Below are 17,582 nucleotides of genomic sequence, written 5' to 3' on the forward strand. Positions count from 1 at the left end.
GGGGATCCCTGAGCTAGTGGTTGCTCTATTAAAGGGTTGCCGACAAAGTGCCTCCTGGCTGCTGTGGCCCCAGAGCAATCACGGGGCCCCCACAGCTCCCTGCCCCATGCTTTTTGCCTAGTCCTCCCCACCCCCTGCCCCCACAGCCCCTCTGTAATCCTAACAGCAACCCTGGGCTGGGCTCTGATGATCACTCCCACTTTACAGTTGGAAAACATGGAGCTCAGAGAGGTTAAGTGACTTACTCCAGCTTGTGACATTTTAACCAGGGCTTCTGGAAGACTCCAAAAACCTCCAGACTAAAGAGGAAAAGATCAAACCAGACCCCAGTGCAGGGAATAACTGGGGAGCTGTCAGGAATCCATATGCTAAAGATCACCCCAGCCGCTGGGCCCCAACATCTCCCAGCTCCAGGCTCATGCCCCAGCTGGGAGTCCCCAAAATCCCAGCACGGACTCTCAGCCTTCCCAACCCCCCTGGGTTTTGAAGAAGCCCCAGTCCCCAGGGCTCCTGAATGACATGGCCAGTCGAGGGGGCTGGAAGGTACCAGAAGGGCAGCAAGTGCGTCCAGATGTTGAGGGTCTCATTGGTCATTTGGAAAAGACTGAGGACACAGGCAGTGGCGGAGCTCTGTGGGTGTCGGTAGCCAAAGAGGATACCCTGCTCATGGAACACCTGTTGGGGGAAGAGAAAGGAGCACCGAGGTGAGGCCGGAGGGTGGCAAGAGGGTCTTGGGAGGGACAGCTCTGGCGGTATCTCATTTTCCCCCAGGCTGTGCACTTGAACTCTTGAGCCTGGAACATGTGACCCCAAGTCCCTGAGCTGTCAAGCTGCTTCCCTCCTCACCTTCCCTCCTCCCTTCCATAGGTTCTAAAATCCCATGTCCTTCCTGAGGCCCGTAGAGGCCGGAGGAGGGACTTCAAGACCCAGCTCCCTTTGTAATCTGGTCAGTCTCCGAGTTCCCAGAGAGACCCACTCACTCTTGTCATGAATGTTGCCTAAGGATCTGGTTTTGTATCCTCTGCCTGGGGCCTACAGGCCAGACTCTGGATGCCTTTGCGACTGGAAGACATATATGCTGTCTGTCAGAGCCAACATGCCCCAGATGTCAGGAGCTGGTGGCAAGATCTCTGCAGAAGATCTCCCCCGGAGCCAGGATATATTCACCAAAACGCTTCATAAAGGCCTTTTGATGATGAAGACAGTGAGGGCATGAGCCCGGGATGCAGGTGGACCACGACCTGCCCAAGCCAGCCCCTCCCGACGTGGCCGGCCCACCCAGCGCACGCACCTCCGGGTCACCATCCCCGAGAAGACAGGTGGAATAGTCAGCCGACTTATGGGCATCAACCCGCCCAGGGGACTCCAGCAGATCCTTTGAAAATGTAATTGTGAAAAGGAGGCAAGAGCACTGAAGCCCAGCATGGGCTATTAGGTGAAACAAGTAGGATGTAAATTGTATTGCTGTGGCGATTATAAGGATTATAGAAGTTTAAGGATGCGAGGCGGGGCAGAGGCTATGAAGAACAAGGAGGAGAGTCTATGTGTGGAGGATGTGCAGTAAACTTTCTTTCCCTTGTGTGTGGATTCGAGCCAGGGTTTCTCCATCTTGATGCTATGGACATTTCTGGGCAGATGACTGTTGGGGGGAGGGGGCTGTCCTAGGCAACGGGTGAGCACACCCATGGCCTCTCCCTACTGACACCAGGGGCACACACCCTCCCAGGCTGTGATGACCCAAAACGTCTCCAGAGAGTGCCAACATCCCCTGGGGCCCAAGGGACCTCAGGTAAGAACCACTAATGTAGATGGACATTGTCCTAAGCTTTGAAAGGTAAACTAAAAATGAGTAGGTTCATCGAGGCAAATAATGGCAATGGTAATGCTCGTAGTCATAATCTAACTCAAGTCACAAGTACATTTTACAATTTTCCCTGTGGTTTTCTGGGGCTGAGGGAGAAAAGGGAGATGGAGAATGGCGCTCTCACCACCCTTCTCTCTTCAGGGTTACAGCTTTGTAGCTTAAGAGAGAATCTCCATTCAAAAATACATAATGGGGGTCGCCTGTGTGGCACAGTGGGTTAAGCAACTGACTCTTGTTTTTGGCTCAGGTCATGATCTCAGGGTCATAAGATCAAGCCCCATGTTGGGTGTGGTGTAGGGGGCGGGGGTGGAGCCTGCTTGAGATTCTCTCTCTGCCCCTTGCTCTGCCCCTCCCCCTCCTCTGTCAAATAAATAAATAAATCTTAAAAAAAAGAAAACAGGGGCACCTGGGTGGCTCAGTGGGTGAAGCCTCTGTCTTCGGTTCAGGTCATGATCTTAGGGTCCTGGGATCGAGCCCCGCATCGGGCTCTCTGCTCAGCAGGGGGCCTGCTTCCTCCCCTCTCTCTGCCTGCCTCTCTGCCTACTTGTGATCTCTCTCTGTCAAATAAATAAATAAAATCTTTATTTAAAAAAAAAAAGAACAGGGGCGCCTGGGTGGCTCAGCGGGTTAAAGCCTCTGCCTTCGGCCCAGGTCATGATCCCAGGACCCTGGGATCGAGCCCCGCATCGGGCTCTCTGCTCAGTGCAGAGCCTGCTTCTCTCTCTCTCTCTCTGCCTGCCTCTCTGCCTACTTGTGTTCTCTGTCAGATAAATAAATAAAATCTTAAAAAAAAAAAAAAGAACACAATTAAGTACCATGTACTATATCTTGAGATTCTGAGTCAAGTGGAGAGTGAAGGGTTACAAGCGTTAAGAGTCAAATCTGGGCCACTGAAGTGTCTCTGTGACCTTGAGCCGGCCATGACTCTCATGGCCTCAGTGTCCTCACCTATAAAACTGAATATGTGCTTTCTTTCTCTGATAAATTAGCAAAATTTTTTTAAATCTTAAAAAAAAAAGGACACATGGGTGGCTCAGTTGGTTGGTTAAGCATCTGCTTTTGGCTCTTTTGGCTTAGGTCATAATCCCTGGATAATAGGATCAAGGCCTGCTTCTGGCTCCTTGCTCAGTGGGGAGTCTGCTCCTCCTTCTGCCTGCTGCTCCCTCTGCTTGTGTGCATATACGCGTGCAGTCTCTCTCTAATACTAAAATAAATAAAATAAAATAAAATAAAATAAAATAAAATAAAAATCTTTTTAAAAAACCGTGAATATGTTCCCTTAGCTCAGTTCTGGGTTCAACTGGTCAGCTGGGGGAGGGGACTCATGAAGCTGGTTCATGGTCCAGTGAAAAAATACTATTTGAATTAGGTTTGGGTCTTAACTGATTAAAGCAATTTATTCCAGTTTTTGATTCACCACTCAATCCTGCTGACATCCCTGGTTTACAGTGGACAGCCTTCTGTCCTGGGCAGCAGGAATCCTGGCTTATAGCTTTCTAACCCACCAGGGCCGCTGACAGGGAGGCAGACAGGCTCATGGTCTTCAGCCTGCAATCCATGGGAGAAGGGTAGTGCATGCTTGGTGGGCATGCAAAGGTCCTGCGGCAGAAATTGGGGGTCTATTATCCCATCTCACATTTCAGTCTTCCCTTTATAAAGAAAAAAAAATTTATTAAGGCATTGGCCTCTTACTAAGATGCAAAGACTCCAGAATGGAACCACTGTTACTGATGATTCACTCCTTCACATGAATGAGTTTAGCAGATCCTGTGTAGGAGGACGGCTCATGACCGGGGGCCTACAGAGAGCTGGGCACGGGGGGGGGGGGGTGGTAGCACATAGGGAAGGGGGGCTGTAGGACAGTGGGGACATGGGGCCCATAGATGGGAAGTGGATGAATGGGAACAAGAGGGGGAAATCACTTACATTTTGCCTGTGGTGATGCAGGGTGCGACTACTCTTTGGATCCTTTATTTGGGGAAGCAAGAAAAGGCACCGACACAGTCAAGAGCCAGAGGGGAAGAGAAGGGCTGGGAAATTCACAAGCTGGACAACTTGCCCATACTTAAGAATGTTGTCCCATGGGCGCCTGGGTGGCTCAGTGGGTTGGGCCTCTGCCTTCGGCTCAGATCACAGTGTCAGGGTCCTGGGATCAAGCCCTGCATCAGGCTCTCTGCTCGGCAGAGAGCTTGCTTCCCTCCCTCTCTCTGCCTGCCTCTCTGCCTCTCTCTCTCTGTCAAATAAACAAACAAATAAATAAATAAAATCTTTAAAAAGAAGAAGAAATAAAAAAAAAGAATGTTGCCCCAGGCCTGGGGATGCTACTTGACCACCAATGCCAGGACTGGGCCTATATTAAAAGACTCTCCTCTGATCTGCTATCCTGAACCCAGGCGCGTATGGGAAGCTCACTAACCAGCCGTAGAGGCAGGATTTAAAGCAATCCCTCCAAAAAAAAAAAAAAAAAAAAAAAAAGGACAAGTAGATAAAGAATGGACAAAAAAAGAGAAAGGGAGTCCTTAGGTCCCAGAAGAGCGATGTTCTGTACTGCCCCTTCCCTCCTCAATTTGAACTTCAGTTTATTAGGCCAAAATGCTAGATGTACTCTTGCTCTGAGCCCCTCTGAGCAGGGGAAAGGAGTGGCGTTCTCTCCACTTCCCGCTCTGGCCCTGCCAAAGAGCTTTGTGTAGAGTAGATCTTAAAAGAAGACATGCTACATAAATCTCAACAACAAATGAAACGTTTGAAAACAATTTTGTATTCACACCCAGTCCCCACCCCAAAAGGCAAATTGTAATCATTGCCTTTAGTACTCTGTAGCTGGGTCTCATTCCTAAGCATCCCCAGGTTAGCAGGTGCTGGCTAATTTGCACAGTGGAATTGATTTGTAGGAATCCACCTCGCATCTCTGGTTCCAGGCTAGGCAGTTTAATGTGAAATGAAATCAAATTGTGTGCAGACTATTATTTAGAAGGGAGAACCCCTGGGTACCTGGAGTGGAAGGCCACAGCAGCGGGTTTTCCTTTTAGTGCCTGCCAAGGCTTGGCTTCCAGGAAAGACTCTGTGTACCCGCCAGCTGACGCCTGAAATTCCACTGAGACCATTTCAAACCCTCAGTTTTTCTGGCTCTTAAACTGCAAATCACCTGGGGAAAATCATCCAGTGTTCTGGCTCAAGGGAAACAGGAGCGGATTCTGACAGCAGGCAGAGGGGAGAGGCAGAGTGGGGGGTCAGATGCTCTCACTGAGGCAATCTGCACTTCCCGTTCAAATCTCAAGGGGTCCTCAGGACCTTGTGAGAGACAGCCTTTCACTGTCCCCATTCCACAGAAAAGGAAACTGAGGCCCAGGGAGGTTAAGACATTTTCTAGGCTCCCAGAAGTGGGGGGGAGCAAATCTGAAAGTGGCATTCCCACCTAAGACTTCATTTCTCGGCCTCTTACATTATATGCGGCCTCTCAGAAGGGCTCTGGAGGACAGGAAGCTCTCATCTCTTGGCCTGTGGTGTGGTTTTCAACTGTCAGCTGCTTCCATGAGCCTTGGTTTCTTCTTCAAAGTGGTGTCACAGGCTGCACTGTGTCCCTCACAAAATTCATAGGTTGAGGCCCTCACACCCCTCCCTGGACCTTAGCAGGTGACTGTCATGGGAGGCAGGATCCTTAAAGAGGGGATGAAATTAAAATGAGGCTGTCAGGGTGGGTCCCAGTCTGATCTGACTGGCATCCCTCAGAAGCAGGGGCGACACCAGGGGTGGGTAAGCACAGACTGTGTGACCGGGCAGCAGGGAGGCGACGTCTGCAAGCCAAGGAGAGAGACCTCCAGAGAACCAACCTTTGCCGGCACCTTGATATTGGACTTCCAGCTTCTGGAGCTGTGAGAGGTAAAGTTCTGTTTGTCTAGTCAGTCTGTGGCCCTCTGTGATGGCAGCCTGAGCTGGCTAAGACAAGCAGGGAGGTGGGGTGACACGGTCTCTAAGTCGGTGTCTCGAAAACGTTCTTCCACAGGTGTCGGCGGATGGCCTGGGGATCGTGCTGCGGCTCGGTGGGGCAAGGGGAGCCTCTGCCTTCTGCACAACCTCCTAGGGCGTGCAAGATGGGTCCATCCTGTCCTCCAGCATCCAGCGGTCACCTCCCCACCCAGAACCTCATTCATTGCAAAAGAGAAGTTTCCCTTTAGGTAAGGCACAAGACACACCTAAAGACATGGGCGCGAAAAGCCAGAGCAGGAGAAAGAGACAAGGGAGGAGTCTGGCGAGATGTTTGCAAGCAGAAGACATAGAGGTAACAGACAAGGCAAAGGGCAGGCTGAGCGCTGATACACCGATTATCACCTGCCGTTGAAGGAGGCCTGCAGTGTCCTTGATATACAGGACACTGCATCTCATGCAGGACGGGCCATGCTTAGCCCTGGCAAGAGGGAGCACATCGGATCTTAATTAAAATACCGTAAAACCACTTGTACACAACTCACATGCAATTTACTAGAACTACAAATAGACTGAAGTAATAACCAGCCATTGACAGGATCAAGTGACGACAGGTGAATGTCGTTGAGAACATCAGTGTGGTGCTTTTAAAAAAGAAGCATCCGATGTTCAGTCAAGAAGGATGTTTTTTGTACATGCGCCCCAATATTTACAGTAAATGAAGCTAAATTTCTTCACTGATCACAAAAGATGGATAAAAAGTAATTAGCCAAATTACATCTCACTATGTAGGGCAAAGAATCCAAAGGATATTAGTAATTTAATAGATGATACAGTGACAAAAAGACACATAAAATGTCTTAAAAATTAATATTGCTTAATTCAGGTAGGGTATACCAGGGTGAAAAGTCCCACTGAATGACTAGCTCTATATACAGCACAGACCTACAGAAGTAGCAAGGAAGTTGAAACATTTTCCATCGGATTTCCATTTGGGATAAAAATGCAGTCTTTGATTTAAGAACTAGGAAAACAATTTTCAATGTAGGGGCTGATTTAAAAATCTGCCATGGGCTAGGCTGTGGTAACAGTGTAACATAATAGAAAATTAATGGCCCCCCACAGCTGCACATGCCCTCATCCCAGAAACCGTGACTACATAAGGTTAACATGGCAAAGGGGAATGAAGGTCACAGGTGCTAATCAGCTAACCTTAAAACAGGGAGATGGTCAGGATTATCCTGGGGAGCCTGGTGTAATCCTAGGGTCCTTAAAAGTGGAAGGAGGCAGAAGAAGAGGCGCCAAGATGCCACACTGTGGGCTCCACCAACACCTTGCTTTCAGCCCGGTGAGACCCATGTCCGACTTCTAACCTCTGCAATTATAGGATAATAAATTTACCTTCTTTTTGAAGCCACCAAGTCTGTGGTAACTTGTCCTGGCAACAAGAGGAAACTAATGTAAGGTCAGAATTTGATCCCAAATCCAAAAGCAATCTGAGAGCTGGAACTAAATGGCAATATGTGGTCTCAGCTTCTTACTAGGAGGACTGATGACTTCCTTTGGAATAATTCAAAGATGATGTATGACATTCTCCAAATCTTCTCCAATATGGGGCTTTTTTTTTTTTTTTTGAAGATTTTATTTATTTGAGAGAGAAAATGAGAGAGAGAGAGAGAGAGAAAGAGAGAGAGCAGGAGCAGGGGAAGAGGCTGTCAGAGGGAGAAGGAGACTCCCTGCTGACCCTCCCTGACACAGGGCTCCATCCCGAGCCGAAGACAGTCGCTTAACCAACTGAGCCATCCAGGTGTCCCCAATATGGGACGTCTTGCTGAAATGTGTATCAGACTTGACCCTAGATCTCTGATTCACACCATGGGAATGCCAAATAAATGCCATTACATTCTTGGATTTCATCTAGAAAAGATGCAAGACGATGGAAAGAAATCAGTGAAAGAGACAGTCCTCAAATACAGAGCTAACCTCATCCTGGAGAGGAAATGACATTAATTTTGAGTCTGAGCACTTGACAGGTATTCATTATGGGATGATGTTAGCAAAAACTTTCAAAAATATTGAGGTTTGTTTATTCTACTTTTAAAGGGATTCAAAGTATACATTTATTATCTTAGATATGTATAGGACTTTTCTAAACCCAAAGAGCCACATATGAAATATGTAACAAAAATAACGTTTAAATAAAACAAAACTTGGGCGCCTGGGTGGCTCAGTTGTTTGGGCCACTGCCTTCGGCTCAGGTCATGATCCCAGAGTCCTGGGATCGAGTCCCACACCGGGCTCCCAGCTCCATAGGGAGTCTGCTTCTCCTGACCTTCTCCCCTCTCATGCTCTCTCTTTCTCTCTCTCTCTCGATCAAATAAATAAATAAAATCTTTAAATAAATAAATAAAACTTAAAAAAAGGAACAAAAGCATCTCTGAAGAATGAAAGAGAAGATTCACATACAAATAATCCTGACATTAACTTCCAAACAGATTATTTTTAATTTGTTGATTAAAATGAGCATTACAGATTATAGAATAATTTTGACTAAGCAAAATACTGCTCTGTTCAGTTTTCTTTCTTTTTTTTTTTTTTAAAGATTTTATTTACTTGACAGACAGAGATCACAAGTAGGCAGAGAGGCAGGTAGAGAAAGAAAGAGGAGGAACAGGCCTCCCGTGGAGCAGAGAGCCTGATGCAGGGCTCAGTCCCAGGACCCTGGGATCCTGACCTGAGCTGAAGGCAGACGCTTTAACCCACTGAGCCACCCACGTGTCCCTGTTCAGTTTTCTTTATGGTATCTTTTTTCCTGGAAAAAGAAAAATCAAATGTAAGTACTTTATGGCTCTAGATATTGTTTTAAGAGAGAGCAAAATGAGCCATATAGAAGATGGTAATGTAAATGAAATTAAAATATGTAATACTTTTTCTTCTTAATTGTAATTATCACATACAACCCCATTGTGTTTGGACTTGATAAAATTTATGGTTCATTTCTGATTCTAAATATGACTTTAAGAATTTTTTTTTTTAAGATTTTATTTATTTATTTGACAGGCAGAGATCACAAGGAGGCAGAGAGGCAGGCAGAGAGAGAGAGAGAGAGGGAAGCAGACTCCCTGCTGAGCAGAGAGCCCGATGCGGGACTCGATCCCAGGACCCTGAGATCATGACCTGAGCCGAAGGCAGCGGCTTAACCCACTGAGCCACCCAGGCGCCCAAGAATTTTTTTAAAGATCTTATTTATTTGACAGAGAGACACAGTGAGAGAGGGAACACAAGCAGGGGGAATGAGAGAGGGAGAAGCAGGCTTATCACAGAGCAGGATGCTCAACACGGGGCTCAATCCCAGGACCCTGGGATCATGATCTGAGCCAAAGGCAGACGCTTAACAATTGAGCCACCCAGGCACCCCAAGAATATTTTTTGACAATTCCAGTTGCTCTACCTTAGCAGAACTGAGCAGAAACTCAACAGAAGTTTCTCCCATATGAAATTTAAAAAAAAAAAAAAAACCTCAGTGACTCAAGAATAGTGATCTAATTTGGAATCACTGTTAATAGAATACAAATTACATGATAATGTTTATTACAGCACTATAATCCATAATTTTGCTGAAATAAAGGCAAAAAAATAAATTTAATAGAATAAGCATGCAGTAATTTATAAATTATGTATGTTTTTATTTTATTACTCATCTAAACATCACTAATCCATCATAACATCTATTAATGATTATGCAACAATCATTAAATTTAGTTGTCTTTGACATTTTGCTGACTTTGCTATACAATAATTAGAGATTTTCATATACTCTTCTGTGATTATGAAGGGATATTTGTCAAGGGAGAACAGAATCATTCTATATAACTGTTTGCTAGCTCCATATGTAACTTCTACACATTCTGTGGTTTTCATGGGTCTCTAAATTCAGACCCAGGGCATATTAGGAACAGACCTTATTTCATTTGATCATCGTGAGAGGACTGCACGGGTCAAGACTGTCAATCCCATTTTACAGATAAGGAAACTGAAGCTCAATGGGAGAAGTATCCAAGGCCATATTTAATAGCAGAACTGAGATGCAGCCGCCAGTCTGTTGGCTGCAAAAGCCCATCATGCTTCACTGCATCCACCCAAGTGAAACGAGGGATTGCTGTAATTGATGGAAATGCTAAGTGTTAGCAGAGTTCTCAGAAGGGAGAGATTGCTGGACTCAGAGTGATGGAGAATGAACCCGGAAGAATGGCTGGGGGCCTTCTGGCTTCGGAAGAATAATGGACCATTTTTGTCACGAAGATTTTTCTGACTAAAACAATTAAAATATTGGATGAACTCTGCATCATTCTCTGGATAAATGTATCAGCAAGATGGCAACAAGAGTGAAGAAGTCACAAAGTGCCCTAACAAAGGGCAACCAGGAGCACCCTGTGGGAAGATGCCTTCAGGAACAAATTTTCTGCTGCCAGGCTTTGCATATAAGAGATGAATCCCAGGCCCAGTCAAAGGCTGACCTTGTCATTAAGACTAGGACTCTAGGGGCACCTTGGTGGCTCAGTGGGTTAGGCCTCTGCGTTTGGCTCAGGTCATAATTTCAGGGTCCTGTGATTGAGCCCCACATCGGGCTCTCTGCTCAGGAGGGAGCCTGCTTCCCACCACCCCCTGCCTGCCTCTCTGCCTACTTGCGATGTCTGTCAAATAAATAAATAAAATCTTAAAAAAAAAAAAAAAAGACTAGGACTCTAGAGATGAGAGAATGTGAAATAAATCCCACCACGCAGAAGGAGACAATAAGGAAAATTGTCCCTCTGAAACAATCCCTCCCCCAGAATTCAGAAGCATTAACTAGATCTCATATGGGTTTCTGACTCAAATCCATACTGCCTCTATGGTCCGAGAAATCTCCAGTAGCAAAATTAAAGTGGTTACAAATAAACAAATGTCAAAGTTTTGTGGCTCCCTCAGGTAAGAAACAAAAGCAAATGCAAATCCTTTCTGGAGGGTTTCTGCTTTAACACACGCATGTGCACACCTGCAAACAACACCAGACCCCAGAAACAGCAAAGAACCTTGAGGAACAGATGCTGAAATATCTATATATAGAGAGAGATATATCTATATAAATACCTATTCCTCGATGCTGAAATATAAGTATGTTTGATATGTTTAAGTAAATAGCTTAAAAATATGAATGAAAACAGACTTAAAAGAACCCAATGTAACTTGGAAGTTAAGAAACATTGAAATAGGGACGCCTGGGTGGCTCAGTGGGTTAGGCCACTGTCTTCGGCTCGGGTCATGATCCCAGGGTCCTGGGATCGAGCCCCAAATCGGGCTCTCTGCTCAGCAGGGGGCCTGCTTCCTCCTCACTCTCTGCCTGCCTCTCTGCCTGCTTGTCATCTCTCTCTGTCAAATAAATAAATAAAATCTTTAATAAAAAGAAAAAAAAGAAACATTGAAATAAAAAGTCATTGAAGGGATAAAAAACAGACTCGATCTTGCTGAAGAGAAAATTAGTGAACTGAAAACAGATTCAAAGAAAGCCATTCAGAAAGATTAAGAGAAAGAGATTAATGAAAAAAAAAAGGGCACCTGGGTAGCTCAGTCGATTAAGCATCTGCCTTCGGTTCAGGCCATGATCCTAGGGTCCTGGGATGGAGCCTCACATCTGGTTCCTTGTTCAGCAGGGATCCTGCTTCTCCCTCTCCTTCTACACCTCCCCCCACCCAGGTGTATGCTCCCTCTCTCTCTCATAACTGAATAAAATCTTTTGAAAAAGAGAAAAATCAAATTAGAGAACATTTCTCAGAAAGAGAAAAATACAACAGTTTTGTTGTGACATTTGAAGATAAAATGATAAGTTTTTAGGAGTTTTTGAAGTTGCCAGTCCTCAGATCCAAGAACTTAGATGTGGCAGGGATCAATTGGTGCTCACCAAATATTCCATCTGCATTCCTATGTTTCTCAGCCTTTTCTGCAATTAGGTTGGGGTCATGTGACTACTTCTACTTAATGTGACATCTAGGCCAGGTCAGTTCAAAGCAGGGTGTCTTCCTGTAGTAGATATCAGGATGCACTCAGCAGGGAACCCTTCCCTCCTTCAGAACTGAGCCACCCATCCCTCCATGGGAACTGCTTTTGGCCAAAGGCCACTACATTGCCCATGCTATACTACCTGCCCAGAGGCAGCACACACATCCACTGATGGTGGATATGAAGTCCTGGTCTCCCTTTCTCATTTGGGACTAGTGGAAGGACAAACCCCATTCTAGAACGTTCTGTGTGGTCAGCTGAGGCCTTGCCCTTCTTGCCTTGTACAATTTTTCATGTTAAAATGCTGAAGTAGCCACTATCTTACAAATATTGAGCATATTTCTTCTTTTTAAAAATTTATTTATTTATTTGAGAGAGAAAGAGAGAGAGAGAGAGCACAAGCAGGGGGAGAGACAGGGGGAGAGAGGGACAAGCAAACTCCCTGCTGAGCAAGAAGCCCAGTGACGTCGGGCTTGATCCCAGGACCCTGGGATCATGACCTGAGCTGAAAGTAGACACTTAAACCAGACTGAGCCACCCAGGAGCCCCTAGAGCATATTTCTAGATATTAACTATAAAAAAAGTAGAGGAGAAAATCAAATGTTAAAATGCAAAAAGAAATAAAGATGTAAAACTCAATCCAAAGAAAGCAAGAAAAGAAAGGAAAACTAAACAGAGAAAATAATGAATAGAAACTGTATAAAATGATCAAAATAGGGGTGCCTGGGTGGCACAGTGAGTTGGGTCTCTGCCTTTGGCTCGGGTCGTGATCTCAGGGTCCTGGGATCGAGCCCCGTATCGGGCTCTCTGCTCGGCAGGGAGCATGCTCCCCCCACCCCCGCCTGCCTCTCTATGATCTGTCAAATAAATAAATAAAATCTTTTTAAAAAATGTAAATGTGTCAGTAATCTTTATAAATATAAACAGACTGAACTGTCCAGTTAAATGACAAATACTGTCAGACTAGATAAAACCCAACTCTGTGCCATTTATCAGTTAAAATATAAGGTCAGGAAGGGGTTAAAAGTCAAAGGAAGGAAAGAAATAAACCAGACAAATAACAAAAACAATAAAGCTGGAGTTGCTATATGACAGATTCTAAAACAGAAAGCATTACTACATAGCAAGAGAATCACTACAAAATATTAAGAAATTTACAGCACCAGGAAGGTATTACATAAATTTAGATGCACCTAAAAAACACAGGCTCAAAGTATATAAAGCAAAAATTGACTTATGTGTAAGGAGAAATTCACAAAATCTGCCATCATGGCAGAAGATTTTAACATATCTCAAAGCTGGATAGATCAAACAATAAAATCAGTAATAACAGAAAAATGTTGGATCTTACAGGACATATACGCAATAGTGCCCCCAACAACAGAAAATTATACATTATTTCCAGACACGTTTAGAAGATTTGTGAAAATTGATTATGTACTAAACCATAAAGCTAGGCTGAACAGATTTCAAGGATGGGAATGATACAGAGGACACTCCCAGGCACCAATCAATTAATTGAAATCAATAACAAACACTCCAGACTTTGGGGAATTAAAAAAAATGCAAACACACTTTTAAGCAATTTTAAGTTACTTAAGAAATCAAAATGGAAATTAGAAATGAACTAAAAAAGCACATGTGGTCTGCAGTTAAAGCAGTACTTGAGGGAAACATATGTAACTCAGTTGCTTACATTAGAAGGCAGAGTGATTAACTACAAAGTTAGAGCAGAAACAGCAAAAGGAACCCAAAGCAGAAAGAAAGTAATACAAAATAACAGAAATTAGAGACATAAAATACAGAATAGAGAGGCTCCACTGAGCCACAAATCTACCTCTTTTCAAATATTTTTTTAAAAAAGACAAACTTGGGACGCCTGGGTGACTCAGTTGATTAAGAGGCTGCCTTCAGCTCAGGTCATGATCCCAGCGTCCTGGGATCGAGTCCCACTTCTCTCTCTGTCTCTTTCTGCCACTCTGTCTGCATGTGCTTGCTCTCTCTCTCTCTCTCTCTGACAAATAAATAAATAAATAATCTTAAAAAAAAAAAAAGACAAATTGGCAAGATTAATTGAGAAGGAAAAAAACAAAACCACATGATTATGTCAATAGACACAGAAAAAGCATTTCATGATAAGAAGACACTCAACAAAACAGTAATAAAACTTCTTCAACCCAGGGGCACCTGGGTGGCTCAGTCTGTCCATTAAGCCTCAGACTCTTGGTTTTGGCTCAGAACATGATCTCAGTGTGTCAGGTCAACCCCCGTGTGCAGAACCCACCCCTTTCCTGTAGAGCCCTGCCTTGAGTCCTGTGATGGGCTCTGCACTCGGCGATCGGTCTGCTCTTTCCTTTTCCCTCTCCCTCCCCTTCTTCTCTTCTTCCCCTCTCCCCACTCTCTCTCAGTAAATAAATAAATAAAATCTTAAAAGAAAAAAAAATTTTAAACTTCTTCAACCCAGTAAAGGCCACCTATGAGAAACTCACAGCTAACATACCTAGTGGTGGAAAATGGAATGCTTTCCCCCTAAGACAGGGAACAAGATAAGGATGTCTGCTCTTGCCACTTTCGTGCCATATCATAGTGCAAGTTCCAGCTAGGTCTAAAGGTATCTAGATAGGAAAGCAAGATGCAAAACTATATTTGCAAGTCATATGATCTTAATAGGAAATCCTAAAGGATCCACTAAAAAACTATTAGAACAAATAAATAAGTTCAGCAAGGTTGCAGAACGTAGGATCAATATACAAAACTAAGTTTTATTTTTATACACTAGCAATGAACAATTTGAAAATGAATTTAAGGGAAAAATTCCATGTACAGCAGTATCAAAAACAATACAATGCTTAGGAATCAATATCACAAACTCTTTTAATGGTGTGAGACCTGGGTCCTGAAAACTACAAAATATCAGTGAAAGAAATTAAAAAAATAAATGCAAAAACATCCCCTGTTCATGGATTGAAAGACTTAATATTGTTAAGATGGTAATGCTCTCGGGACACCTGGGTGGCTCAGTTGGTTAAGCGGCTGCCTTCGGCTCAGGTCATGATCCCAGCGTCCTGGGATCGAGTCCCGCATCGGGCTCCTTGCTCGGCAGGGAGCCTGCTTCTCCCTCTGCTTCTGCCTGCCATTCTGTCTGCCTGTGCTTGCTCTCTCCCCCTCTCTCTCTGATAAATAAATAAAATCTTTAAAAAAAAAAAAAAAGATGGTAATGCTCTCCAAATTGATCAACAGACTCAATGCAATCCCTAAAATAAATCCCAGCTGCCTTTGTGTTTATTTGTCTTGCAGAAATTGACAAGCTGATCCTTAAATTCATATGGAAATACAAGAGACCCTGACCAGCCAAAACAATCTGGAAAAGGAAAAACAAAGTTGAAAGATTCACATTCCTCAGGTCTTCTTACAAAGCTACACTAATGAAGACAGTTTGGTACTGGCATAAGAACAGATAAATCAACAGGACAGAAGTTACAGTCCAGAAGTAAACCCTCACATTCTCAACTGATTTTCAATAAAGGGGCTAACACAATTTATTGAAGAAGGAATAGTCTGGGTCACAGATCTGAGTGTAAGAGAAAAAGCTCTTAAAAGAAGATCTGAGTGTAAGAGAAAAAACTATTAAAAGAAAATATAGAACTAAATCTTCATGACCTCAAATTAGCCAAAGGATTCTTAGCTATGACACCAAAATCAAAAGCATGAAAATAACTTAAAAAAATAGATAATAGCAAAATTTAAAACTTTTGTGCTTCCAAGGATACTAACAGTAAAGTGAAAATATGGTGCACAGAATAGGAGAAAATATTTGCAAATTATGTATCCAATAAGGGATTTATATCTAAAATATATAAAGAATACCTATAATTCAACAACAAAAAGACAAATGACTCAACTTAAAAGTGAGGAAAAGACTTGAACAGGTATTTCTCCAAAGAAAATATCCGAATAGTCAATAAACACATGAAAAGATGCTCAACCTCACTAATCATTAGGGAAATGCAAATCAAAAGTATATCCTACCCAGTAGGATGGCTACTGTCAAAAAAACCCAAACAAATAAAACCAGAAAACATGCATTGACAAGGATGTTGAGAAACTGGAACCTTAGGGAACTGCTGGTGGGAACGTTAAATGGTGCCCTCGCTGTGGCAAACAGTATGGTGGTTCCTCAAAAAATTACAAATAGAATTACCAAATGATCCAGCAATTCCTCTTCAGGGTATATACCCAAAAGAACTGAAAGCAAGATCTCAAAGGAGTCTTTGTACACCCATGTTCATAGCAGCATTATCCACAAGAGCCAGAACATAGAAGTAATACAGTATCTATTGATAAGGGAATGAATAAGCAAAATCTGGTAGATACATATAAAAATACCATCCAGCCTCAAAAACGAAGGAAATTCTGACATGTACAACATGGATGAATCTTGAGGAAATTATGCTAAGTGAAATTAATAAGCCAGTCACAAAATGACAAACACAGTAAGATTCCATTTATAGAAGTTACTAGAATAGTCAAAATTATAAAGACAGAAAGTAGAATGATGATTTTCAGAAGCCAGAAGGGAGGAGGAAACAGGGAGTTATTGTTTAATGGGTACAGAGTTTCAGTTTTACAAGATAAAAAAGAATTATGGAGATTTATGGTGGTGCTTGTTACACAACAATGTGAATATATTTAATACCATCGGTAAGATGGTAAATTTTATGTTAAATGTATTTTATGACAATAAAAAAATAGTTAAGCATAGAGTTACCACATAATCTAACATACCACTCCTAAGCATGTACTTAGGAGAACTGAAAACACATTCATACAAAAACGGATACTTAAATGTTCATAGCACCATTATTTGTAATAGTCAAAAAATGGAAACTCAAGGGTCCATCAACTAATGAATGAATAAACAAAGAGCAAAGCATCCAAACAATGGAATATTAGGCAGCCACAAAAACAAATGAAATACTAATACAGGGTACAGCATGGATGAACCTGAAAACATTGACATTTGGTCAAAGAAGGCATTCACGAAAGGCCACTTATTACACGATCCAGTATATGAAATACTGAGAAGAGGCAAATCCATAGAGACAGAAAGTAAATCAGTGGTTGCCATGGCAAGTAGGAAACAACCACTAATGGGTACAGAGTTTTCTTTCTAGGGTAATGAAACTGTTCTAAAATTGACCATGGTAAGAGTTTGTGGAACAGACTTTGTGTAGGTCACCATACTAAAACCCCCCAGGCTCTGTACTTTTAAAAGATGAATTTTATGTTACGTGAATTATATCTCAACAAAGCTGCTGTAAAAAAATTCTTTTCACAAAGACAATTCAGCTGCAAGACGAGTTGTTCCGTCCCCCACACCACAGGCTGCCATTCATGTAGATTAGCAGGTAACGGTGTTCCCCTGGGGCGGGTGGTGACGGGGTGGCCCTGTGGGACAATCATGCAGGTACATTCTACCCACACACTCAGGAACATATTCTAATATTATACAATTTTTCATATATAAAAGCTCTCGAACTCATTGTGGCTGGCAAAATCCTAATCCAAATCCAGGCAAGGGCAGTATCCGGAGGAAACATCACACATCAACTCATCAGGTTTAAGGCTCCTTGGGGCGCCTGGGTGTTCAGCAGTTTAAAGCCTCTGCCTTCGGCTCAGCTCATGATCCCAGAGTCCTGGGATCGAGCCCTACACTGGGCTCTCTGCTCAGCAGGGAACCTGCTTCCCTTCCTCTCTC

At 43.4% G+C, this 17,582-nt stretch overlaps 1 protein-coding gene and 1 long non-coding RNA gene across 8 annotated transcripts in view; one reads left to right on the forward strand and one right to left on the reverse strand.

Moving 5' to 3' along the window:
* LOC309867843 (membrane progestin receptor gamma) overlaps positions 1 to 17,582 on the reverse strand; it is a 74,924-nt gene that overhangs the window by 22,484 nt on the left and 34,858 nt on the right. For 6 of the 7 annotated variants that reach the window (XM_082736911.1, XM_082736912.1, XM_082736913.1 and 3 more), the window contains exon 3: positions 548 to 675. In XM_082736911.1, the coding sequence (XP_082593037.1) occupies positions 548 to 675 (128 nt within the window). Of the gene's footprint in view, positions 1 to 547; positions 676 to 980; positions 1,068 to 17,582 lie in introns of those variants that run through there. The other variant, XM_082736914.1, reaches the window with a different exon arrangement.
* LOC309867861 lies at positions 1,740 to 15,656 on the forward strand. Its single transcript, XR_014313355.1, has 3 exons — positions 1,740 to 1,789; positions 5,868 to 6,039; positions 15,122 to 15,656. It is a non-coding gene; the product is annotated as an uncharacterized lncRNA (long non-coding RNA).

Source organism: Mustela nivalis (genome assembly GCF_964662115.1).
Source record: "Mustela nivalis genome assembly, chromosome: 6".
Taxonomy (NCBI): Eukaryota; Metazoa; Chordata; class Mammalia; order Carnivora; family Mustelidae; genus Mustela; species Mustela nivalis.